The 22,984-nt window shown below is 32.5% G+C and overlaps 2 protein-coding genes across 2 annotated transcripts; both read left to right on the top strand.

Moving 5' to 3' along the window:
* Positions 1–351: 351 nt before the first annotated feature.
* Positions 352–3,119, top strand: LOC133812815 (probable receptor-like protein kinase At5g24010). Its single transcript, XM_062246632.1, has one exon. The coding sequence runs from the start codon at positions 448–450 to the stop codon at positions 2,971–2,973; it is 2,526 nt and encodes an 841-aa protein (XP_062102616.1). The 5' UTR covers positions 352–447; the 3' UTR covers positions 2,974–3,119.
* A 9,651-nt stretch (positions 3,120–12,770) lies between these two features.
* Positions 12,771–13,885, top strand: LOC133812814 (uncharacterized). Its single transcript, XM_062246630.1, has 3 exons — positions 12,771–13,310; positions 13,415–13,564; positions 13,638–13,885. Exons 1-3 carry the CDS (start codon positions 12,963–12,965, stop codon positions 13,683–13,685), a joined length of 546 nt encoding a protein of 181 aa, XP_062102614.1. The 5' UTR covers positions 12,771–12,962; the 3' UTR covers positions 13,686–13,885.
* The last annotated feature ends 9,099 nt before the right edge of the window (positions 13,886–22,984 follow it).

Raw genomic sequence — 22,984 nt, 5'->3', positions numbered from 1 at the left:
TAATAAAAATATAAATTAATTTAAATAATAAATTAAAAAATATATATTATTTAAAATAATTAAAATAAAATTTTATTCATTAACATATATACTAAAATATTTTTTTTACTTATTAATTAAATTAAAACTGTGTTATTTTATTTTATTTTATTAGATTTCACACCAATCAAATAATTTTAATTTAAGAACATTAGAACAAAGGAAAAAAAAAAGTAGCGTGAATAACATGGTCTGTCTCATTCAATTAAAGGAGAAAAAAACATTGTGTGTCAATTTATGACTATATAAATAAACTCTAAATTTCTTTAGAAGGATATTTTTGTAAATTACTCACTCTTTTTTGTATGTCTTTGATTGATTGCTTTTTCCCTCGTCTTTTTGATTTCGACAAGTCTTTCCTTTCCTTTCCTTTCCCGGGAAAAAGCTGCAAACTTTCATTCCCGGAAAATGTTAAGCTCCAGCCACCTGGTTTTCTTCCTACTCTCCCTTCTCCTCCTCCATTTTTCTTCACTACGAATCGATTCATTATCAGCATCGAACTACACTCGACCAGACAAGTACTTCATCGCTTGCGGTTCCAAATCCAACGTCACCACCAGCGAAAGCCGGGCCTTCGTCGGAGACCGGACACACCAACCATTCTTTATCTCACCAGGACGAAGCAAAGCCATCACTGATGAAACCTCAAACGACGTGTCGTATCTCAACAACACGGCAAGAGTTTTCGAAACCCCATCGTCGTATGAGCTCGAAGTTGACCAGAACGGTACGTACATGGTACGCCTTCATTTCCACTCATTTCCGTCTGAGTTTAATCTCTCCGAAGCAGTTTTCGACGTTGTAGCTTCTGGGTATTCGTTATTATCGAATTTCAGTGTCAGAAAAAGTAGTACTGGGCCTATCGAGGAGTTTCTTCTCCCCATTAAAAAGGGAAAATTTAAGCTTTACTTTCACCCATCACAGAACTCACTTCTAGCTTTTGTAAACGCTATAGAAGTCTTTCTTGTCCCTGAAGAAGATCTTCTCCCAAACTCTGCTACAGCTACAGTAATTACTTTAGGTGGAACAAAGGGTAATCAAAGTAATTTGCTCTCTTTGGCGTACCGAACAATCCATAGAATCAACGTTGGGGGTGGAAATATCACATCAGATAATGATTTGCTATGGAGGACATGGTTACAAGATGATAGTTTTCTCATAAACCCAAAAGCTACAAACAAGAGTCAGTTTTATGATGGTGAACTCAACTTTTTGAATGGAGGATCCACTAAGTATAGTGCCCCAGCAAATGTTTACAGGACCGGAAGAGAGTTGAATGTTCAAGCTAATTTCTCTAAGGCAACTTGGGCTTTTCCGGTCAGCAAGAGTGCTATGAAACATCTAGTTCGAGTTCACTTGTGTGACATTATTAGTAAAGGCCTTGCCGTGTTTGATTTCAGTCTCTTTATTTACAACAAGTCCGTAAAAACCATTAATGCATATGATGATATTGGAAAATTGCAATCCCCATTTTATCTTGATTATGTTGTTGATACAAATGGTTCTGGAGTTATCAACATAAGCATTGGTTTTGGGGCTAGTAATAATTGGTCTAATGTTCCTAATGCCTACTTGAATGGAGTGGAGATTTTTGAGATTGAGAGGACTTCTAGCCTAGTTCCTTGGGAAAGTCCATTTAAGAAGAAACAAAATGGTTTGATATTTGGTTCAGGATCATGTGCTGCTTTTGTGGTCATTGTTGGCATATTGATCACAGTTTTGTTGGTTTTAAAAAGTAGAAGACCAAAGCCTAAAAGAGATTCCAGTGACTTCCTTTATGGAGGAATGAGTTCTCAAGGAAGATTGGCTGATCAAAATAAACCCAATGCTTCAAACTTAAGACTTAGATTGAAGAAATCTTTTTCTGAAATCAAACGTGCCACTGACAACTTTGATGAAAAGAAGTTGGTTGGAGAAGGTGGATTTGGGAAAGTGTACAAAGGAACTCTTAAAGATAAAGAAGAAGAAATCGAAGTCGCCGTGAAACGAAGCCAACCTGGGCATGGACAAGGGGTTACAGAGTTCCATACAGAGATACTAATGTTGTCTGAAATCAGCCATCGCCATCTTGTTTCCTTAATTGGGTATTGTGATGAAAGGAATGAGATGATACTGGTTTATGAGTACATGGAAAATGGGACTCTGAGAGATCATCTCTATGATGTGAAGAGTGAATCTCCAATATCATCTGCAGAGACCAAATTATCTTGGGAGAAAAGGCTTGAAATTTGTATAGGTGCAGCCAAAGGCCTTCACTACTTGCATACTGGTAAAGCAAAGGAAATCACTCACAGAGATGTGAAGTCAACAAACATCTTACTTGATAAAAACTTTAATGCAAAAGTTGCTGATTTTGGTCTTTCTAAGTCAGGTCCTCCTGATCCAAACAATGAAAGTATGGTTTTGAAAGGTAGCTTTGGTTATCTTGATCCTGAATACTTTAGGACCTCACAATACACAGTCAAATCAGATGTTTACTCGTTTGGAGTGGTACTTCTTGAGGTACTTTGTGCTAAACCAGCCATATTCTCTCGACCTGGGGAGGAAAATGCAAGCTTGGCTAAATGGGGCATGGAGTGGCATAGAAAAGGGCAGCTAGAGAAAATCATAGATCCTTCCTTGGCTACTGAAATAGATACCAATTCTTTGAGAGCTGTGGGGGATATAGCTGAGAAGTGTTTGAAGGAAAATGGTTCAGAAAGGCCTACAATGGATGTGGTAGAATGGACCCTAAGATATGCATTAGAGCTTCATCAAAATGCATCACGAAGAGAGGGTTTTGAAGACACTTTTACTACCAACACTTCACTTGAATCGGCATTCCAAACTGTTCATGATATGTCTATTAATGCCTTCCCTGTTGGAGAAGATGGTGATACTTCCATGTTTGGTGATAATAGTTCAAACACTTTCTCCACTCAGTTTTCTACCTAATTAAGAGTTGTAATCGTTTGCATGAGCATGTGTGTTTCTTTTCTTTTCTGGGTTTAAACTCATTACCTCAAAAGTTAGGGAGTCCTCTCTTATTATTCTGTTTACTATTAATGTCCGTACTAATTAGTTAAGTTCATTTGTGCTGATTGTATGTTTTCCATAAATTATTTCTATGCTGATTGTAACTTAGAAAGTCCAAGATAAATTATGCTGGTTTTGATGAGAAACTGTTAATAAACAAACTTACAAAACAGTAGTGTGAAGAAAAAGTTATCATTTTTCTTAATTTGATCAGGAGCATGCTACTATAGCAAATAAATACACTTACAAAGCAGTGTGAATAAAGTTTGAAACCTTAGGAGTTGTCATTTTTCTTATAGGAACATACCACTATAGCAAATAAATAATCCCACTTTATATTATTATTGAATCACAACTCTTTTAAAATAAAACAAACTGTTCCACATAACACATTTGATAATCTTTTACTCTTCAGTTCCATCTATAAATTTCTAGGTGGGAATCTTGAGTCCAAAATCTTTATCCTCTGTCTGGATGGATCTTGGATTTTGGAAAAGAAAAACAATGAATTTTTAAGAGTTTTGGTTGTGTTTGGTAACTATTTTCGTTTTTTGTTTTTAAACAAAAAATAATAAATGTGTTTGATTACTTTTATTTTTATTTTTTATTTAACAATATGAAATGAGATGTTGATTTGAAGAAGAGAAGAAAAAAACGAAAAAGTCGAAAACGGTTTAAAAAAAAAGTGAATTTTTTTTATTTTTAAAATTTAATAAATTTAAAAAAAATAATAAATAAAAATAGAGTTACCAAACACTATTTTATGTTTAATTTTCAAAATTTTAATTAATTAAATAAAAAACTATTTTTTTTTAAGTATTACCAAATAACTCCTTTATTTTCTCTTATGTATTATTTCATATACATTTTGGTTACTTCCAATCAAAATTTATTTGTTGAAATTTTTTTATCTTAAAATACTAATTAGTCTTTTTTAGATTATATTATAGTGTCTTATTATTTAAGATACTTTTATTTTACATTCAAATTTGTTTTATAAACTAATGAGTTACAATAAAGTATAACAAATTACTATATAACTTATCATCAAAATTTACTTTTAGTATACTATATAGTAACTTTTTTTAATGAAAAATTTTAATTCATTTTTTAGTCACTAATATAATTTACATGTAAAAAATAGTATTTATTTTATTAATCAAACAAAAAAGAAACTTAGAAGTTATTATCAAATTATAATAAAAAATGCACATTTTGGTTTATTATTATGAATTTTGTTTAACCAAATTAAAAATCAACTACACATATTTGTTTTTTAAATACAACACATAAGTTAGTTATTACAATTATTGAATACACCATTCCATTTTTTTTAAACAACGTAGAAAAGAAACTTTTAATTAACTAAATATAAAAGAAACTAAGATGTTAATTTTAATTGTGGTCATTTTTTCCAGTAACAGCAAAAAATTTATGCTTCCCACATATTAAAATGTTCGCCTTAAGAATGAGTTGCAATGGTACTACTTTTGAGTCTAAACAACATGCTATGTGACCAACATTATTGTTTAAAGTTGTGGATAAAAGATAAAAAATAGAGAGAGAAAAAATAACATTCTATATATATAGTTATTTATATATATATATATATATTAAAATAACTGTATCAAAAATTCATTAAAGACAAAAAAAAGTAGTTAATGCACATAGAGAGGAAGAGAATGCATAAAAGATAGAAAGAAAAGTAGGTAGGGAAGAGATAATATAGCAATAGATAATAAATTTGTGAAGAAATAAAAAAAAAGTATAATAAAATTTGAAATAGGTTATAAAAAACGATAAATTTGTAAGTAAAATAATTAAGGTGATTATTGTAAATAAAATAGTGAGTACCACATGTAAATTTTCTTTTAATTTAATAAGAATTTCATCTTTTTTTTTTTTCAATTTTTAAAATCACAATATATATTAAAATAAAAATTAATTAAATATAAAGTTTCTAAACGAGGATAGCGGAGAATGGTCACCCCTCCCAACCCCCAATTCTCAGGGGAATGTATATGTTCTCGCTATATTTTTTTATGAGTATTATTAAGAGGATCAATGATATCCAACAACACAATAATTAAGCAGGGAGTCTTGCCTAAAAAAATATTAGAGAAGATGAACGGTGTTGGAGGGAAGGAAGAGTTAAGTTTAACTAGATAAAATTTTATTTTAATAGAAAATTAGTTTGAAGATTTGTTTTTATTTTATTGGAGACATGGGCAATCTAAAAAGATATAGGATCCTATCCTCCTTTTTTTAGATACTAATTGTAATGCCCCGAAATCCCTAATGCGGTTTAATAGCTGGATTAATAGGCCGGGAGGGCTATAATTGTTTAATTACACTATTAAATGATAATATGCATGTTTTATGTGAATTATATTATAATATGATGTTAAATGCATGCATATTTGTGTATTTTAGTGCATATTGTGAGTTATGGATGAGATCTCATTATTATGGAGATATATTCGAGTTATTCGGCATGAGACGGTCTTATATTATAAATTAGCGGTTTTGTCATAACGAAGTCATTTATTGGGATATTGAGTAATGGGAATGTTTATTTGATGATAAATTGGGAGTTTTTGAGATCAGGAGGAAATTCTGGAAATTTTGACTATAATGTCCTCGGGGATGTTTTTGGGACCCCAAGCACTAGGTTTTATTTGAGGTTACTTAAGCTTAAAGTAGCTTGTCAGATAGAACCGTACATTAGAAAAACACTTTCTCTCTCCCCATTAGTTCCTTTTATCGTTCGAGGCAATTTCGAAGAAATCTTGAGTTCTAGGAGTTGGAATCAAGTGAGGATTGAGGCATAGCGATCCTAGGAAAGATTAGAAGCTTCTTGATCGAAGGATTTGACGAGAAACAACCCAATCAAAGGTAATCTAAGTTTTAAGTTTTGAGTTTTTAAGCTTTGAATTGGATTTTGTGAATCGTTGAGTTTTTGATTTGTTTGAGCCTCGGGATTTGATGATTTTGGATCATTGGGATGTTTGGGAACTTTGATTTTTGGATTTGGAAGTGTTTAGGTATGTTTTTGGAAGGTTTGGGATGAAGAAAATTGAGTTTATGGCTGGTTTCTGGGTGGGGGTCGCGGCCCTGTTCTTGGGCGCCACGACCCAAGCTCGAAGAAGCAGCTGGGGGAGTTTGGCCTGTGCTGGGTGCCGCGGCACTGGGTACTGGGTGTAACGACCCGGATTTTCAAGACTCGATAATGCGGAAATATAAATGTTTTCATTTAACAAAATGTCTCAAAAACCCATAGAAAAAAAAACTTTTTAAAAAGTCGTATGGCCATACTTAACATTTAGTTACAAACATGTTTTATAAAGATTAGAGTGAGCCTAGTTTAGGAAAATTACACAACATTTCCAAAAATAAAAAGGCTTCCCAAAAGGTCGGTCCACATGTACATTTGCAAGGAAATCTCCAGCGCTCACTGCTCTGCCTTGCCCTTGCTCTTACCTACAACATGAAACAACTAGGTAAGCGAAAACGCTTAGTAAGATCAACTTTCAAACAAAGCAGACAGAGAAATAGGGATCCGGACCCTACACAATCATTTTCAAGAACGCTAAAACGTCCTGGCAAACTTATGGTCATGCCTGATAACCAAGGATAATTTAATTCATATCTAGATAAAAATCCTGCACTCAGAAAATCCCAGAACAAGCAGATATATTATATCACAGCTAATTCTTATCAACAATTATATCCCTGCACTCAGAAAATCCCAGAGCAAGCAGATATATTATATCACAGCTAATTCTTATCAACAATTATATCCCTGCACTCAGAAAATCCCAGAGCAAGCAGATATATTATATCACCAAATAATTCGAGACCAACGCTCGACAATTTCCAACAATTCATGCGTAACGCGCCCTCCAACATAATTGCTAATCTGTAAAAGAGAACTGAGTCCCCACACTAAGATCTAGCCAATAAATATTCTCATCAAGGGTAACTATCGTGTTACCTAGGGCATCGCTACATATTCAAGAGTGTAATCCAATTTACACGATTTTATGGAGACTTCTATGTTAATCAGTGGTGCTGGTGAGCAGCTGCCCCTAGGGTGTTCAACCTCACTCTATCTTGGCAACCCCTAGTATCTCTAGGCACTCTCACGGAATGGCCAATATTCACGGCTGCTATCCGGGAATAACTTATCAGAGCACTTGCTCGGATTCTAACCGTCCAATGATTAAGTAAGCATGAGGGCCCCTAGGTCCCATTTATCTTGGCGCCCCTAGGTTTAACCAGCTTATCCTCATCTCATGGCCACTCGTCTCGGTAATGAACCGGACATAAATAAAATCAAGCAGTGTGACGGGGATCAACCGTCTAGGATATGACGGACTTCTACCGTTCATATTTTCTAAATCAGCACTCACTAGACTAACGTCTCTAAGCAACTTTCTATGACAGCCTATATATATGCATGTATCCCTATACTAACATACAAGACAATAATCATTTCATGTTGCAGCCATACAATATAAGTTGACTTACTTGGAGTCCTTAGCGCTCAGCAGGTTTTCACCCTCCAACGTTCAGTCCAGTTACGCTTAGCCAATACTGTAGTTATCCATACAGTATACTCGGATTAATTATGGCACTAATAATTCATTATTATTATTTTGGGCAGTTTGGTCATTTTAATAAAAGTCATTTGTAAGGATTTATAATCCTTATTTGGTTTTAAACCTATTAAGGAAAGTTATACAAAATATTCGAGACTAAACCCTAAGTCTCGGGGAGACCTATCCTAAGGTCTCGATACCTAGGCTCGGGTATCACAATGGTATTTCCCACAATCCGCTAAAAATCTTATTCTTTCAAGGTATCGCTATTAACCCGCACTTTCGAATAGTCGGTTAAAATATGTAAGATTTTAGCCGGTATTATATCCAGAAAATACAAATAAATTCCTTAATTATTTTTAAAGAAAATAAACTCTTTAAATTTTCCTTTTATTTTTCTTAAGGTTTTAATATTTAAAAACCGTTTTAAGAAAATTGCCTAATTTGTCTTAATTAGGAAAACCGTTATAAATTTCTCATCTTGACTAATTAATTTTCCAAAAGCAATTAATCAATTTTTACTTACTAGAAAAATAATTCATTTAATTATTTTCTCAAAATATAGGGTTTTAAACCCTCTTTTAATTTATTAACTATTAATAAATTAAATCTCTTATTTTTAAAAAGAATAAAAACTCTTTAATAAAAATAATTCATTCAAACTCAAATGGTTAATTTTAGTGAAAATATGATTTCAAGACTTACCATTTTATATCTTGAAATAAACAAAATTTTACTTTTTACCTTATGTTCCAAAATCTCATTTTTACACTAAGTGTGAAAAACCTAATTTTCACATTTTTAACTACATAATTCGTTAGTTCATAACTTGAAATTTACTTACCCAATTGTTACCAAAATTTCTCAATTCCATTTTTGTTATGCCATTTAGGTCTTTGTAAAATCTTAGGTCAAAATGAGCATTTTTGATTGGTGAAATCATTTTCCAACAATGAGGTAAAAATGACCTTATTTTCAAGTCCTTATTTTTTCCAAACTTTGGCAGTTAATAACTTTCAAACCGTTTAATATTTTCTTACCAAATTTTACAGTGGACTAATAGGTTATTCCAGCAATATGTCCACAAAATTTTAGAAAAAACTGGGTTCATTTTCCCTATACAGTGGCTGTCCAAACTTGGTTTTTGACACATTTTTCACTCTTATTAAGTTTTAATCACCAAACTTAACATTAATTAATTAAATTAAATGTCTCTCACATTTAATTTAATTAATCACATAATAAAATTTAACCTAAGGTCCATTCATGGAATAAAATTCCCCATTTCGGTAAAATTAGGCATTTAACACAAAATGCCCTAAAATTTCCATTTTCTTTTAGGTTTATTATTTTTGACCAAACTTTAACTTTTATGAATGTATTTTATGCCCAAAATATAATTGCCATGATTTTTCGTTTTATTTTCCGAGATTTTTACCCGATCAGGGTTTTTGTGTCGGTCTAGGACCGAAAGTCTTATCTTGACTTTTAAAATCACAAAATTCATATTTTGGCTAGAAATAACTCATGGAATACTTACAAACAAAATATAATATTATTTAAAATAATATTCTTAACCCGGGGGAAAAATCCCGACCCGAGTCGTTTAAAGGTACCCGAAAATGCAGGACGTTACACTGGGCGCCGCGGCTCAAGGTGCTAGGGCTGCGGCTCAGGCAGGGTTTTGAGGCCGTTTGAGTGTTTTGACCTCGGGAACTTGGCTTTAGGCCTCAGGATCGTTCCTACTACCCAGATTGGTGTGATTCGATGTCCCGGAGGCTAGATCTTTGTTCGGGAACCTTTGTTATTCATTTTATTGATGGTGTCCCATATTTGGTTATGATTAGGTGACCGCTAAGGAACTTAAATGTTGATCGTTCTCAAGGATCGTTCTTTTATTCATTCTTGCTTGAATCAGAGGTAAGAAAACTGCACCCTGTGTATATGACATGCATGATTGTTGTTGAGGTATGTTGGTTGTTAAATGTGGACATTGATTGCATATTAAATGCTAGCAACTCCTGTTTACTTGTGTATGGCACTGACTATTCAGTTTCGGCACTGGTTGCGTATTACTGACCTAAGAGTCAGAAACGGCATAAGCGTCCTGAATGCAGGGCCGATTAAATATTAGATCTAATCGATATCAGCGTTGAATGACTCTAGGGGCATTAATGCTGGACCGACCCTAAGGTCGATGAAACTCATAAGTGCTTGACTAGTCTAGGACTAGTTACTCAGAGTCAGGGCCAAAGGCCTAGGAGACTGCGTGTCACATGGCTAGGGAGTGGAATCCCATGGTTATGACTCTATGGTCATGCGGTAGGTTATATTGGTGACTAGTTCATCGAGCACCTATCTTGATAAGCTAGTGAAATGATCACTTATTTTTAAAGCCCAAGTGACCCTATTGTCACGTGGCTAAAGGGAACGGAACTCACCTTAGTGACTTTTCAACTGTCACTCATCTGTTTTGGATTGAAAGTCCTGAATGATTATTATGATCATTGTTGATATTATATTCATGCTATATAGTGTTCTCTTGCTGGGCTTTGGCTCATGGGTGCTATGTGGTGCAGGTAAAAGGAAAGAAAAGCTCACCCAGCCTTAAGTAGAGAGCTTAGGTGGTACTGTGTACATATGCGGCCGCTTGACCACCACGACCAATGAGTTCTCAGAGGAACTAGGGAGTTTACCCTATTTTTGCTGCTTACGTCGGCGGGTTGTAAATTTAAACAGTAATGACCATTTTGAGTTGTAAATAACTTGTAAACGTTTTGATGAGCCCATGAACAATTTTATATTTTAAATAAAAATATATCTTTTCATTTTGATTGATTTTCCACCTTAGCCTGTTAATAATATCTAGAAGCACGTTTTTAACCAAAGAACTCAGGTAGCGAGTTAAATTTCCGGTTCACCGTAACTGTTCTGGGGTAACCAGGACGTTACACTAATATTGGTATATATTTTTTTAGATAATGGTATAAAGTCCTATGCTTAAATAGTTGGTGGAACCAACTACAATAGTCCTAATCAGGGCCGGCTTTAAGCCATTTGGGGCCTAAATCAAAATAAATTTTTGGGTCTTTATATAAATATGTTTATAATTTATCATTAAAGTTTATTATTTGGTGTACTGGTAATACATTTTCTACATTTTCTCAGAGGACAAATGTTCAAATATACTAACTTTTAGGTTTAATATTTAAAAAAAAATTAAAATAAAATTACTGGGATTTGAACCTGGTCATTTGTGTAACAAGAAGAGACGAAATACCACACAAATGCTTATTTTATGCAATTTACGTATTAGTGAATATTTTATTATTTTTAAGTCTATCAAAACTTAATTTAATCAAAAGCCCAAGCTTAGTTAGGGGCGGCAAAACGGGTCAGACATGATAATACGATTCGAAATCCACGCGAAATTAACGAGTTTGTGTTATTTTTGGGTTGACCCATCTAACCCATTTAATAAACGGGCCGGATATTGATATGCTTCATATGAAACTGACCCGTTAGTGATATATTTAAAATTATATACTTTTATTTATCATATTTTTGTATTTAAAATAGGTGTATAATTTCGAAATATGCTAATTATAACCCAAATTCAATGCGATATTTATATAAACTGGTTACACAGATCATGTTGGGTCAACCTGTTTATAAACAGATCGGGTTTGAGTTTTAATTTTGAGGAAATTATATTTTATACGAGATTTTTAATAGAGTGTGCAAAAATATGATTTTTTTTTTTTCAAAAAAAGTTAATCTAGGACTTTTTTTAAGAATTTTCACTTTTATAGGTTTATTTTCTCATATTTTTGTATAAAAGTTGGTTTATGCCATAGTTTTACTTTTAATCAAGTTTTATTAATTTGGAAGGGTATGTTTGTAATTTGATTATTATTTTTTTAGCTTATTTATTTTTTTATATTGTTTTTATATTACTAATTTTATATTAAATTTTTCTTTGGTTGTTTTGCAAATATTTTTTTTGTAATATGAAATGTTTTTAAAATTATTTTTTATTTATTATAATTATTTTTTTTAGATTGTACGTTTTTTTTCTTCAAATTTTGGGTAAGGTAACCAGTTACTTGATTGATCTTTGATAGTTATATAAAAAAAAAATCCTAGAGCTAGGTTAAATAACATGTACCAGAAGGGGTAACCAGTTATCCTGAGAGGAGTAACTTTCTGTCGTAAGAGGGGTAACCAATTACCATAAGAGGGGTGGCGAGTTACTCATATTAAATAAGAAAAGAAACATCAAATTTGAAGAAAAAAGAGGAAGAACACTTCATTAAAAAAGGAAGAAGAAGTAACTATGATTTTAGTAACATAGGTAACCAGTTACCATAAAGAACTCATAATATACACACACTAGAATGTGAAGGTAACCAGTTATCCCCAGAAATATACACACAAAGAACGTGAAGGTAACCAGTTACCCATTCACGTTTACATATTTTTATTAGTTTTATTTCTAAATTTTGGTATTCCTATAAGTGTTACAGTAAAAATAAAATACTGAAAAAATTGATTTGAATTTTTTTACATATAATGAAAAAAACTATAAAAAATTACAATAATAAAATATAATAAATTAAAAAATAGTAAAATAATTATGTAATATTAAATATATGTGTGAAAAAAATAGAATGATAAAAGAATAAGTACTAAAATGAAAAAAAAAACAAAATAAATGATGAAGGAAAAAACATATGAATAAATAAAATGAAAAGAAAAAAATATAAATGAAAAATTGGTAGAAAAAAGTGAAAAAAAAAAAGAAAAGATGAAAGAAGTAAGGATAAAAAAAAAGAAAAAATAACTAAAAAAATAATAAAATAAAATAAAATAATTATGATAAACAATAGTGACATTTTCATATTTTAGTTAGCTACTAATTGTGTTTCTCGTACTTTAATTTTTTCTTTAATAAATTTACTCATTCAAATTAAAAAATATATATAATTCTAATTTTTTTTCACATTAGTAGGATAAAAACCATATATTTTTTTTTAAATCTCTTTAATTTTCGAATAATAAATGGGATGGGTTTGTCTCAAACACTTTTGATACAACGCAGTAGCCCATGAACACTAATTGCGATCACAAAGCCTAGGGACAGGTCTGGCCTGGTCCTAATGTCCTGTTTAAATAGTTGGTGGAACAACTACAAACCAATTCATATGAATAAGCGGTTTCACTGTATATACGCCCATAGTTTCAGCTCATTTTATTAATTAACTACTTTCTTAGTTTACTCATCAAACATTCAAACCAAACATCATCATGGTGGAGCAGTGGACTACGACGGCGACTAAGCCAAGCCGAAGCGACGACGTTTTGGACCCAGATCAGCAGCTGAAGATCGCCGAGCAAGTGAGAGCTCAGTTCGATTCCATGGCCCCCAAAAGACCATCCAAGCCCAACAGAAGCGAACCCGATCTGTCGTCACCAACCCCTCTTGATCACCACGCCATAACCATTCCCGAACTCCACAAGTTTCAGTCTCTTCAGCAGTCTCAATCTCAGGTAGTGCTTTCTACGGAAGGAGCTCCAGCAGCGGCGGCGGAGGAAGAGTTTGTCGAGACTGAGTACTACACAGAACTGGGTTCCATCGATAAACAGCATCACACGGTGAGACTAGTCGAGTCGAGATATGATTGATTGTGATGAGTTTAATTGTCGTTTTTTGTTATGATGTTGTCGTTCGATGAAAAACGTTTTGAGTATTGGAACAGACCGGAACTGGGTTTATAAAGGTGATGAGAGATCAAGAAGGAGAAAAAGGGTACGGTGATTTGGGTCCGGTTGGTACGGTGGTGCCTCCGGTTGTTACTAGAAGCAATCCGGCGACCAATGATTGGATTCCGAACATGGATGCAGATCGGGTATGGCTTAACTAGATCATTATTAGAACAAACCCTTTTCATTTTACTGATTAAAATGGCTTGATTTTATCAGATTTTTATCACATCAAAACCAAATCGGAGTGAGAGTGAGAGCTCTTAGATCTGCATACAGAGAAAAAGATACCATCTTGGCTTGATTTTAACGGTACCAACTTTTTGAGAAAAACATGTTTTTGATGTCATTTTCTTTGATTAAAAAAAAAGAAAAGAAGAAGAAGAAGATATATTAGATAAGGATGCGTTTGATTGAAGCTTGAATATTTTAATGTTACGTATTAAAATAAAAATGGCTTTTGGACTTTTCTTGGGCATTATTATTATTATTATTTCTTCTTTATCCATTTCAATTGCCAATATTTTCCTCTGTTGTGGATGTGGTGTAGTCTAAGAGTAGTGGTCTTTATCAGCTCCCAGAAGTTGAAAAAAATAACCTAAAAGAAGTTCTTAGAGAAGAAGGTTATAGAAAATTAGGCGAAAATTCACTAAAGAATGGTAGATAACTGTTTGGTATTATGTGTTTTTAAAAAATATAATTTTGATAAACTTTATATGCTCATTATCAAAATATAATTTTAGTATTATTTGTTTTTGATAATTATTAATTAGTATCCAAAAATTACATAGTATGGTATTATTTGTGTGTTTAAATTTTTAATATTCTCGTATTACCTCATATTTTAATAATTTATTTAATTTTTAATTGTTTTATTGTTTATAAATGATTTAAATATATTTTTAAAATTCATAAAGTAAAATAAATGTTTAATTAAAACTTTAAATAATTTTAAATAGAAAAAATATTTTTAAATTAAATTTAATTAATTAAAAACAAAAATATTAAAAACTAATTAAAATCTTATTAGTTAACTTTAAATAAACCTAAATTTTAATTTAAGTAACGGAAAAAAACTCATATTTCACTCAATCTCATCATTACCATCTCAGTTCCCTACCCTCTTAATCTCACAATTATTTTAGTAATTTATTTGATTTTTAATTATTTTATTATTTTTAAATGATTTAACTATATTTTCAGAAATCATAAAATAAAATGAATGTTTAATTAAAACTTTAAAATAATTTTAATAATTTAAAAAGAAATTTAATTAATTAAAAACTAAAAATAGAATTAAAAAACTAAAAAAATAATTAAATTTTATTAATTAACTTTAAATAAACCTGAATTTTAATTTAATTTATGAAAAAAATACATATTTCACCAAATCTCACCCACACCATCTTAGTACCCCACCCTCCCATTCTCACCAACATTTTTTTTTGTTTCAAAGTGTAATTGATTTGTTTATTAAATTAAAATTTTAGGTTTATTTAAAGTTAATTAATAAGATTTTAATTAGTTTTTTTTTAATTTTCAAATTCAATTTTTTAATTAATGAAATTTATTTTAAAGTTTTAATTAAAGATTTATTTCTTATATGAAATCTGAAAATATATTTAAATTTATTTAAAAAATATAAATCAATTGAATATCAAATAAATCAATAAATAAGGGGCAATATAGGAATATTAAAAATTTAAACGCACAGAGGGTACCAAACTATATAGTTTTTGCAAAAATAGAGTAGCGATTGATAATTATCAAAAATAGAAGATACTAAATTTGTGTTTCGATAAAACACAAGGTAGCAAATGAACATTTTCCCTTTTTAATGATTATCATTGGACACTTTGTATTTACAATATTAATATAAAATAGTACTATCGGCTTAAATTTAGTTAATTTTTTTAATATGATCAAATTACCATCAATTATATATAATTAAGTAATTACAATTAATTTAAAAACATTATTCTGCACATTCCATAATTTCGTCGGTCTAGCTTATAATTTTTAAAATTATAAAAATAAATAGATATATTATTATAAGATAAAAGAATTAAAACAAATAAAGTAAAAAAATATATATTTCTTTCTTTTCCCCCTTTCTCCTCCCTTCTTTCCCTTACTCTCTGTCCCTCCTTCTTATTTTCACCATGACACAACAACTATGGCCATGGATCGACATTGGATTCTACGACGACATGAGGTGGGTTACACGGGTGGTTGGATGGGCGATTGTTGTGTACGCAGATGAGATTTAACATTGAAAGATTTGTTCTTCGATGGGTTGTGGAGCCTTGAGGGCGTCAACAAGGGTTGATCATGGAGGAGCTTTGAGGGCATCTGATGGACCCAAAACAAGTATGTTTTAAATATTTATAGCCGCAAGCGCACGAATCGTATTTATAGAATAGAGTTCATGTAAGCACGAGGTCGAACCCAAATGAGTTGTCTAAAATCGAAAATGAAACTATTTTAAACCAAAATTAACAAATTCTAACCTAGCTCCAAAGAATGATGAGATTTTTTAATAATGAAAATAAAATAAAAGACAATAATATAGAAATTAAAGACAATATATATTACTAAATTAATAATTTTAAACAAGATGGTAAAATAAAGATTATTAAGATAATAGGATCCACAAAATATAAGTTCAATAATATTTAAAAGTACATTGATTCTCAAGTTTTAGTGATAGTTAAAATAAATCAAATTATCATTTTCCAAATAGATTTATAATTTTAAGCACAATTTACTTCTAAAAAGATAAGATTTTTCTTCACTTTTCTAAATTATAATTTCAAAGCATTTAGTGTAAATCAATCTAATGAAATAACAAATAAATCAATGAACATTATTTATAAGACAAAACATAATATTTTTGTTCTAAGCATGGATGTGTACAATTTAATGACACATCTTACACAAAGAATATTATGTTTTTGCACTTATAAAGAACAAAGTGTAAATATGTGCTAACAATCCAAAATACATGATATTTAAGATGAAATAATATATTTGAAGAAGAAAGTTCCATAAACTTGGTTGCACAAAATGGGAAATCAACATACAAAATAAATACTATCTAGTTACAAATTGTTTAATCTTTACCTTAATAATCTTAAAAAGATTAGAAACACATAACTAGAATAGCAAATACAAACTAAACATTAAAAACATAAATAGGAAAATTTGGAGGAGAAACCCCCAAATTTTTCTTCTAAAAATACATAGAAAATAATCAAAAAGAAGAAGAAGATGAAGAGAATAGAGGTTTTGAAATGTGTATAATTTTTGGTATGGTAACCTCCCCCTCTAAAATTGACACAAACTCCTTTATTTATAGCAAAAAAAAAGTGTTTAAAATAATCAATTTAAATTAATTAAATTGATTAAATTAAATTTGAAATGATGAATAATATGACATATATGGGTAAATTTGTAGGAGTGATGATGAGTTTGGGTAAAAATGTGTAGAAAGTGGGGTAAAAATATAACATTTTTAGACACAAGAATTTGAGGCATGCATGGGGTGGTGGCTGTTAAAGGCTGCTGACAGTCTTGGGCGCATTGGTGGAGCTGGCTGGGGTGAGAGGCAGCTGAGGCAATGGGCCAGGCGGGCTGGGCCACGGGTTGGGCTGGTGTTGCTTGAAAGTGGCATTCTTGTTGATGAGGGAAAACTTGATGCTACTGAATGGAGAGAAACCAGCTGGGACAGGTGGCGGCAGTTGGAGATAGCCAGGCGTTGGCTGTTTTGGTGATGGTTCGGTTGGAGGCAGGGTCATTTGGCTTGGATGATGGGCAGAACTGAAAGGGGCAGGTCACTCAGAAGTTAGTGGAGAGCTGAAGGCTTTAGGAGTGTACGGCTTGGAGGCTGCTGATGGGCCAAATGGCTGGGCCTGGGCTGAGGCAGGAGGAAAAAAAATGCCACAATCTCTTTGCTTTTTCCACAAAAATGCCACTTTTAATTCCTTTTCTCTTCTTTTTCAAGCATAAAAAATTGCAAAGTACATCCTACAAAATAAGTAAATATTAAATTAGAATCAAATATTTTCAATTATAAAATAACTCATATAAAGTCCATGAAAATAATAATTGAAATTTAATTTACTTTGGCAATTAAGTTCAATAAAATCACATTTTTAAACTTATAATCTAACAACACAAATTTCAAATAATTAAACTACAACATATTATAATAAAATATCCATAAAAACATATTAAAATCTAGAAAACTACAATAAGACTAATAAATTAAAAATTACAAAAAAACATAATAAGTTACTTAGAAACTCAAGAACTAAGCAACAATTAACACATAAAAAGTGGTAAAATAACTCTATTTTGTAGAGTTATCAGCATCATGTCGGGTTTGGACCAGATATCACCCGAATCCAATAGGTTTTGTAAAAATCAGGTTTTTGGGTTGCGGGTTGGGCGGGTTTGCGAGTTTTACAAGTTTTTCAAGTCAAATGTTCACCCCTAAGAAGAAGCAGGCAATGGGATAGCTTTCTGGGTTTGAATTTTTGAATTCTCTATTTTAATTTTTGAGTTTGTGTATGAATTTTTGGTATTTGGGTTTGAATTTCTAAGTTTCAAATTTTTTGGATTCTTTATTTAAATTCTCCTCATTAGATTATGCGTGTTATGAAACTGATAATATCAAAATTTTGTCGTTGAAATGAGCAATAAGTTATGACCTAACCAGAACCTCAAATTAATTTTGTTAATTATTCTTGTTGTTATTGTGAATTCCCTGTTATTTTAGATTTTTTGGGTTTGATTTTGCAGATAATAACGTGAGTTTGATTTTTCAAGATGTTATTGGGTTAAATACTTTCTCAATTTAGACTTTTTTGGATTTGAAAGTTATGCCGACAATGGTGAACATTCTTGGGAAGAAGGATAGAGGGAAGGAGAAAGAGTGGGAGAATAATAAAAACTATTTTATTCATTATAATTAGTTTTGTTTTTATAAAATTATATTTTAAATTAATTTTTTAAAAAAAGTTATATAACTTGGACCAATTAAAATATGTCACGTGTCAAGATATCTTAAAAAATAATTTTAATATTATTAATATATAATAGAGAGTATAAAAGTTATACTTTATAAAATCACTAATACCAAATGTGTAGATTCCCAAATAAAAATAGGGAAAATTACATCCTACACGGCAATTTAAAAAAAAAATCGTTTTATACGGCAATTTAAAAAAATTACAAAATTACTGTGCTCCTCCCAACTAATGTGTACACACATATTTTTTTTCTCCCTACCGTATCTTATTGATATGTAATTTTGAACACCATATTTTTTTTTGTCAAATCACTTTAATATTTTTTTGTCAAATCAATACAATTTTGATCTTATACTTTACTATTTTAATTATATTAATTCCTATAATACAAATATTACAATTTTCATATTATATATTTAAAAAAAAGTCTCAATACTTTAATTTTTTTTTGTCTTTTTGTTCATAGATACTTTTAGTAAGATAATAATAATAATTACAAATAAATTTATTTTACTTATAAATATTTAAAATAAATATAATTATTAATATTAAATCAATATTTTTACTTACATAAAATATTATATATTTAATCAATATAATCTATTTCTTTATTAGTTGTTACAGTTTTTTAAAAAAAAAAATATACGTTACTTGTTTAATGCAATTTAACATTTTTGTATGTACTAATTATAAAATTATTTTAGTTACAAACTTAGTTTTAGATATTTTTGTTACAAATATGTTAACTAAATTCACAACTTACTTTTTAAAAATATTAGTCACAAATATAATATTTTTTAGTTATAAAATTAGTTAAGTAAGCCATTGTTACAAAAATAAAAACATTTAGCAATGAATTATTCTGTAAATGTTGTCTACAAAAATGTAAAACTTGTTTACAAATTTATAAAACTTGGTTATATATTTGTAAATGTTGTTTACAAAAATGTTTTTATATAACTGGTTTACGCATCTGTAACACATGTTTACGAATTTGTAACTGTTATTAACAAAAAAAATTGTATTTCACTGCTACTCCGTATTTACACTTGTCATTCTGTGTTTTTCATAATAATTTCGTATTTTTGTAATCTACCGTATTTTTCATATTTTTTTTAAATGTCAATGTATTTTTGTGAATTTTCCTAAAATTAATCTCTTTAAATAATATTAAAAGATGAGTAATTATTGAAATAATAACAAGATGTTACAAATTAGTAACGTTGTGTTACGAATAATATTGGGAGAATAAATAACTATTAAAATTATAAAACTAGTAAATTTTTATTACAATTATTTTAAGTAAATATATAAATTATGGACAATTCTTCTATAGAGGCTTCACTTTAAGCCCTACCGGTATGGCTCTCAGTGTTTCTCAACCTGTGAATAGTTTTCGGCACGACTTTTTTTTATGACCGTGTATATTGTAGCTATTTAGAGCATCCTGCAAATTTTCAAAAAATTCCGAATAGTTTACAGTACCGAAAACTAGGTTCAAACATGTTGTTTACCACGCACATAAAAAAAATTAGTTACACGTGCAACAATATGTTTGAACCTAGTTTTCGGTACTGTAAACTATTCAAAATTTTCTGAAAATCTGCAGGATGCTCTAAATAGCTACAATATACAGGGTCATAAAAAAAATCGTGCCGAAAACTGTTCACGGGTTGAGAACACTGAGAGCCCTACTGGTAGGGCTTAAAATGAAGCTCCTATAGGAGAATTCCCCCATAAATTATTTATGCAACTATTAGTTGAAAAATATAATTTTATTTGTGAATTAGTTTTGTAAACTTTTGTTACAAAAATAGACATTTTTTTGTTATGAATTAATCTGTAATTGTTGTTTACAAATTTTTTAAAAATTATTTACTTATTGTAATAGTTTTGTTACTACTTGTTACAATCTGTTATACCCAGATTTCGAGCCATGGTAAATGTGACCTCGAAAGTTGGATTCGCAACAAATGGTTTCGTAAGGATTAGAGTATACTCCAGGGTTGTATATCGAGCCTGCAAAGTACGAAATATGACCTCGAATATGGTGAGCTCGAAACGATCTCGATCTCAAAAGGTAGCTCCAAGAACACATTCAACTTCGGGGACGACTTCGGATCGGGGGTCTCGAGCTCGATGTACGTACGATCTCGAAAGACACGTGATCTCGGGAGATGTCATTAGCTCGCACAATGACGTGAGACCTGGGATGCTAAAGCCTTAGAGATACGCGATAACCACCTTGAATACCTACAAGTATTATAAATATGAGATGTAATCCTCATTTATTAATGTAAATCCCCAAGAATCGTGGGATATTATTTGGTCAGTTATGCGTTTCCTGGTCTTCAGGGACGTTTCCTTTTATATCTGATTATAGGTATTTAAAGCCATTTATTTTATTCACAAAAGAGTAACTACCCAAAATATGTGGGATAGTATTATGCATCCTTCTCTATAAATAGAGAAGCCATGCACCATTGTAATGGACCGAAATTCTGAAGCTTGAGAGAAAACTCTGCAGAATTCATGCTAAAGAATTTTCAGAGATAATCTTAAGATCAATAACAGAGACTCGTGGACTAGGCAGATTTAACTGCTGAACCACGTAAAAATCGCGTGTTTGATTTGTTTTATTTCATTTAGCCATTGTCATTCATTGTTTACGTGCTCTTCTTTTACTGTTTGACGAAAAACGGCGTCAACAGTTTGGTGCTTTCATTGAGAGCCTTAAGCATTCATCCCTGAGAGATTCATGGCTACAAACAATCAGAACACCCCTGATGAAAGCTACCCAAGGCGTCCTGGAAAATAACCAATGGAGAACCCAGATGCTGAGGAGAGAAGTGGGTCCTCCGATTCCCGGGGACCACCGCCTCCACCGAGGGATGAGGATATGTACTACAATCCTGAGCGTTACGTTCCTATTGTAGAATTGGAAAACCGGCAATTGAAACAACTGTTGGCAGAAGCCAACAAACGGAATGAAGAGTTGACTAGGATGGCCGCAGAGGCGCAGGTGGCTCAGCCCCCGCCTCCGCGCGAAAACCAAGTCCCTCTTCCAAGGGACGTGCATGTTCCTCCCCGGAGGCCCCGTGGACGTCCGCGAAAAGATGTTGCCACAAGGAGGCCGACTCAACCTCCGACACCAGTAGAGCCATCTGCTCCTCCTAGGCCCCAGAGGAGTACCCGAGCTCGGGTCCCGCCTAATCCACCTGTGGAAGTGCCTGCAGGAACTGAGAATAACCGAGCTCCTACCGAGGCTTGGACTCAGGTTCCTAGTAGTGCACCGAACGCGACTGACCCATCTCGGGCAAATTCTGGACCCTCTAGGCCGAGGCAAGGGCGGCAGCCACCGTCGCCTATACGGTTCCCTCCGTCTCCCATAAGATATCCTTCACCTCCCCGCAGAAACGCTCAACCTGTTCGAGATCAGGATCAAGGGCGTACGGGGGATAGACAAGGACACAGGGAGACTTTCCAGGAGCGGAGGGGCGCACAATCTGAGAAAAGTCAGACGTCCCGATCTCGCACTGCGGAGACGAGGCGACATAGGAAGAACCCATCGCGGAATGACCGATCAATGAGTTTCACCAGTGACGAGTCCGGAGAGACCAGGTCCGTCAGTAAACACGACCGAGGTCGTAAAAATACTGGAAGCCGCAAGAATCGTCCTGACCTGCGAAATCATCTGAATCAGAGTAGGGGGAAGGGAGATCAGACAAATCTGGACCTAAGGAATCACCTGAATGGGCGTAGAGATCCCTCACGGAGACGCGAGCCTGGAATCATGATCAATGACTGTCAATTCCAGACACCACCTAAGGATCCAGTCCAAGAAAGGATCGATCAGCTCGAAAAAGCCTTTAGGCTTTTAAAGAATGAACAAGGGAATGGTCGATATGAGGACTCTGACGAGGAGCTCGAGCCGTTTACTCCACATATTTCTAACACTCAATTTCCTCAAGGGTTCCGGATTCCTCACGTCCCAGCGTTTGAAGGAAAAACCGACCCATGCAGTCACCTGAGTACATTCAACACTATTATGAGAACTAGTAACGTAGGTTACGAGCTCAGGTGCATGTTGTTTCCAACATCATTGGCCGGACCTGCCAAGAGTTGGTTCGAAAAGTACAAGAGACACTCGATAACTTCATGGGATCAGTTGTCTAGAGACTTCAAGAAGCAGTTCCGAGCTATGATGGGAGTCAGACCAGAGGCATCCACTTTGACTAACGTCCGACAACAGCCGGGCGAAACACTGAAATGCTACCTGACAAGATTTAATCTAGAGGTCGCCCGAGCTCGAGATGTGGATGACAGTGGGCACCTGATGGCTATCCGAGCTGGTGTTTTACCCGGAAGTGCCCTTTGGGATGACATGCAAGGGAAACCGGTGAGGTCAATAACCGAGTTTAACAGACGGGCGCAGAGATTTGTCAATGTAGAGGAGGCAAGGTCAACGCTCAAGGCGACCTCGCAGACCGAAACTACAACGATAAACATTAACTCCGCCTCAACCTCGGCTGA

This window comes from Humulus lupulus, chromosome 1 (genome assembly GCF_963169125.1).
Source record: "Humulus lupulus chromosome 1, drHumLupu1.1, whole genome shotgun sequence".
In the NCBI taxonomy this organism is placed as follows: Eukaryota; Viridiplantae; Streptophyta; class Magnoliopsida; order Rosales; family Cannabaceae; genus Humulus; species Humulus lupulus.
Note: the sequence above shows the minus strand (reverse complement) of the source record. Positions and strands in the feature narration are given on the sequence as shown.

What these genes read in the sequence shown, in the direction of transcription:
- LOC133812815 (XM_062246632.1), top strand. Translation starts at nt 448, where the DNA reads ATGTTAAGCTCCAGCCACCTGGTTTTCTTCCTACTCTCCCTTCTCCTC.
- LOC133812814 (XM_062246630.1), top strand. Translation starts at nt 12,963, where the DNA reads ATGGTGGAGCAGTGGACTACGACGGCGACTAAGCCAAGCCGAAGCGAC. An exon ending in TCGATAAACAGCATCACACG is followed by an intron (nt 13,311 to 13,414) that starts GTGAGACTAGTC and finishes GTATTGGAACAG; the next exon opens with ACCGGAACTGGGTTTATAAA. An exon ending in CGAACATGGATGCAGATCGG is followed by an intron (nt 13,565 to 13,637) that starts GTATGGCTTAAC and finishes TGATTTTATCAG; the next exon opens with ATTTTTATCACATCAAAACC.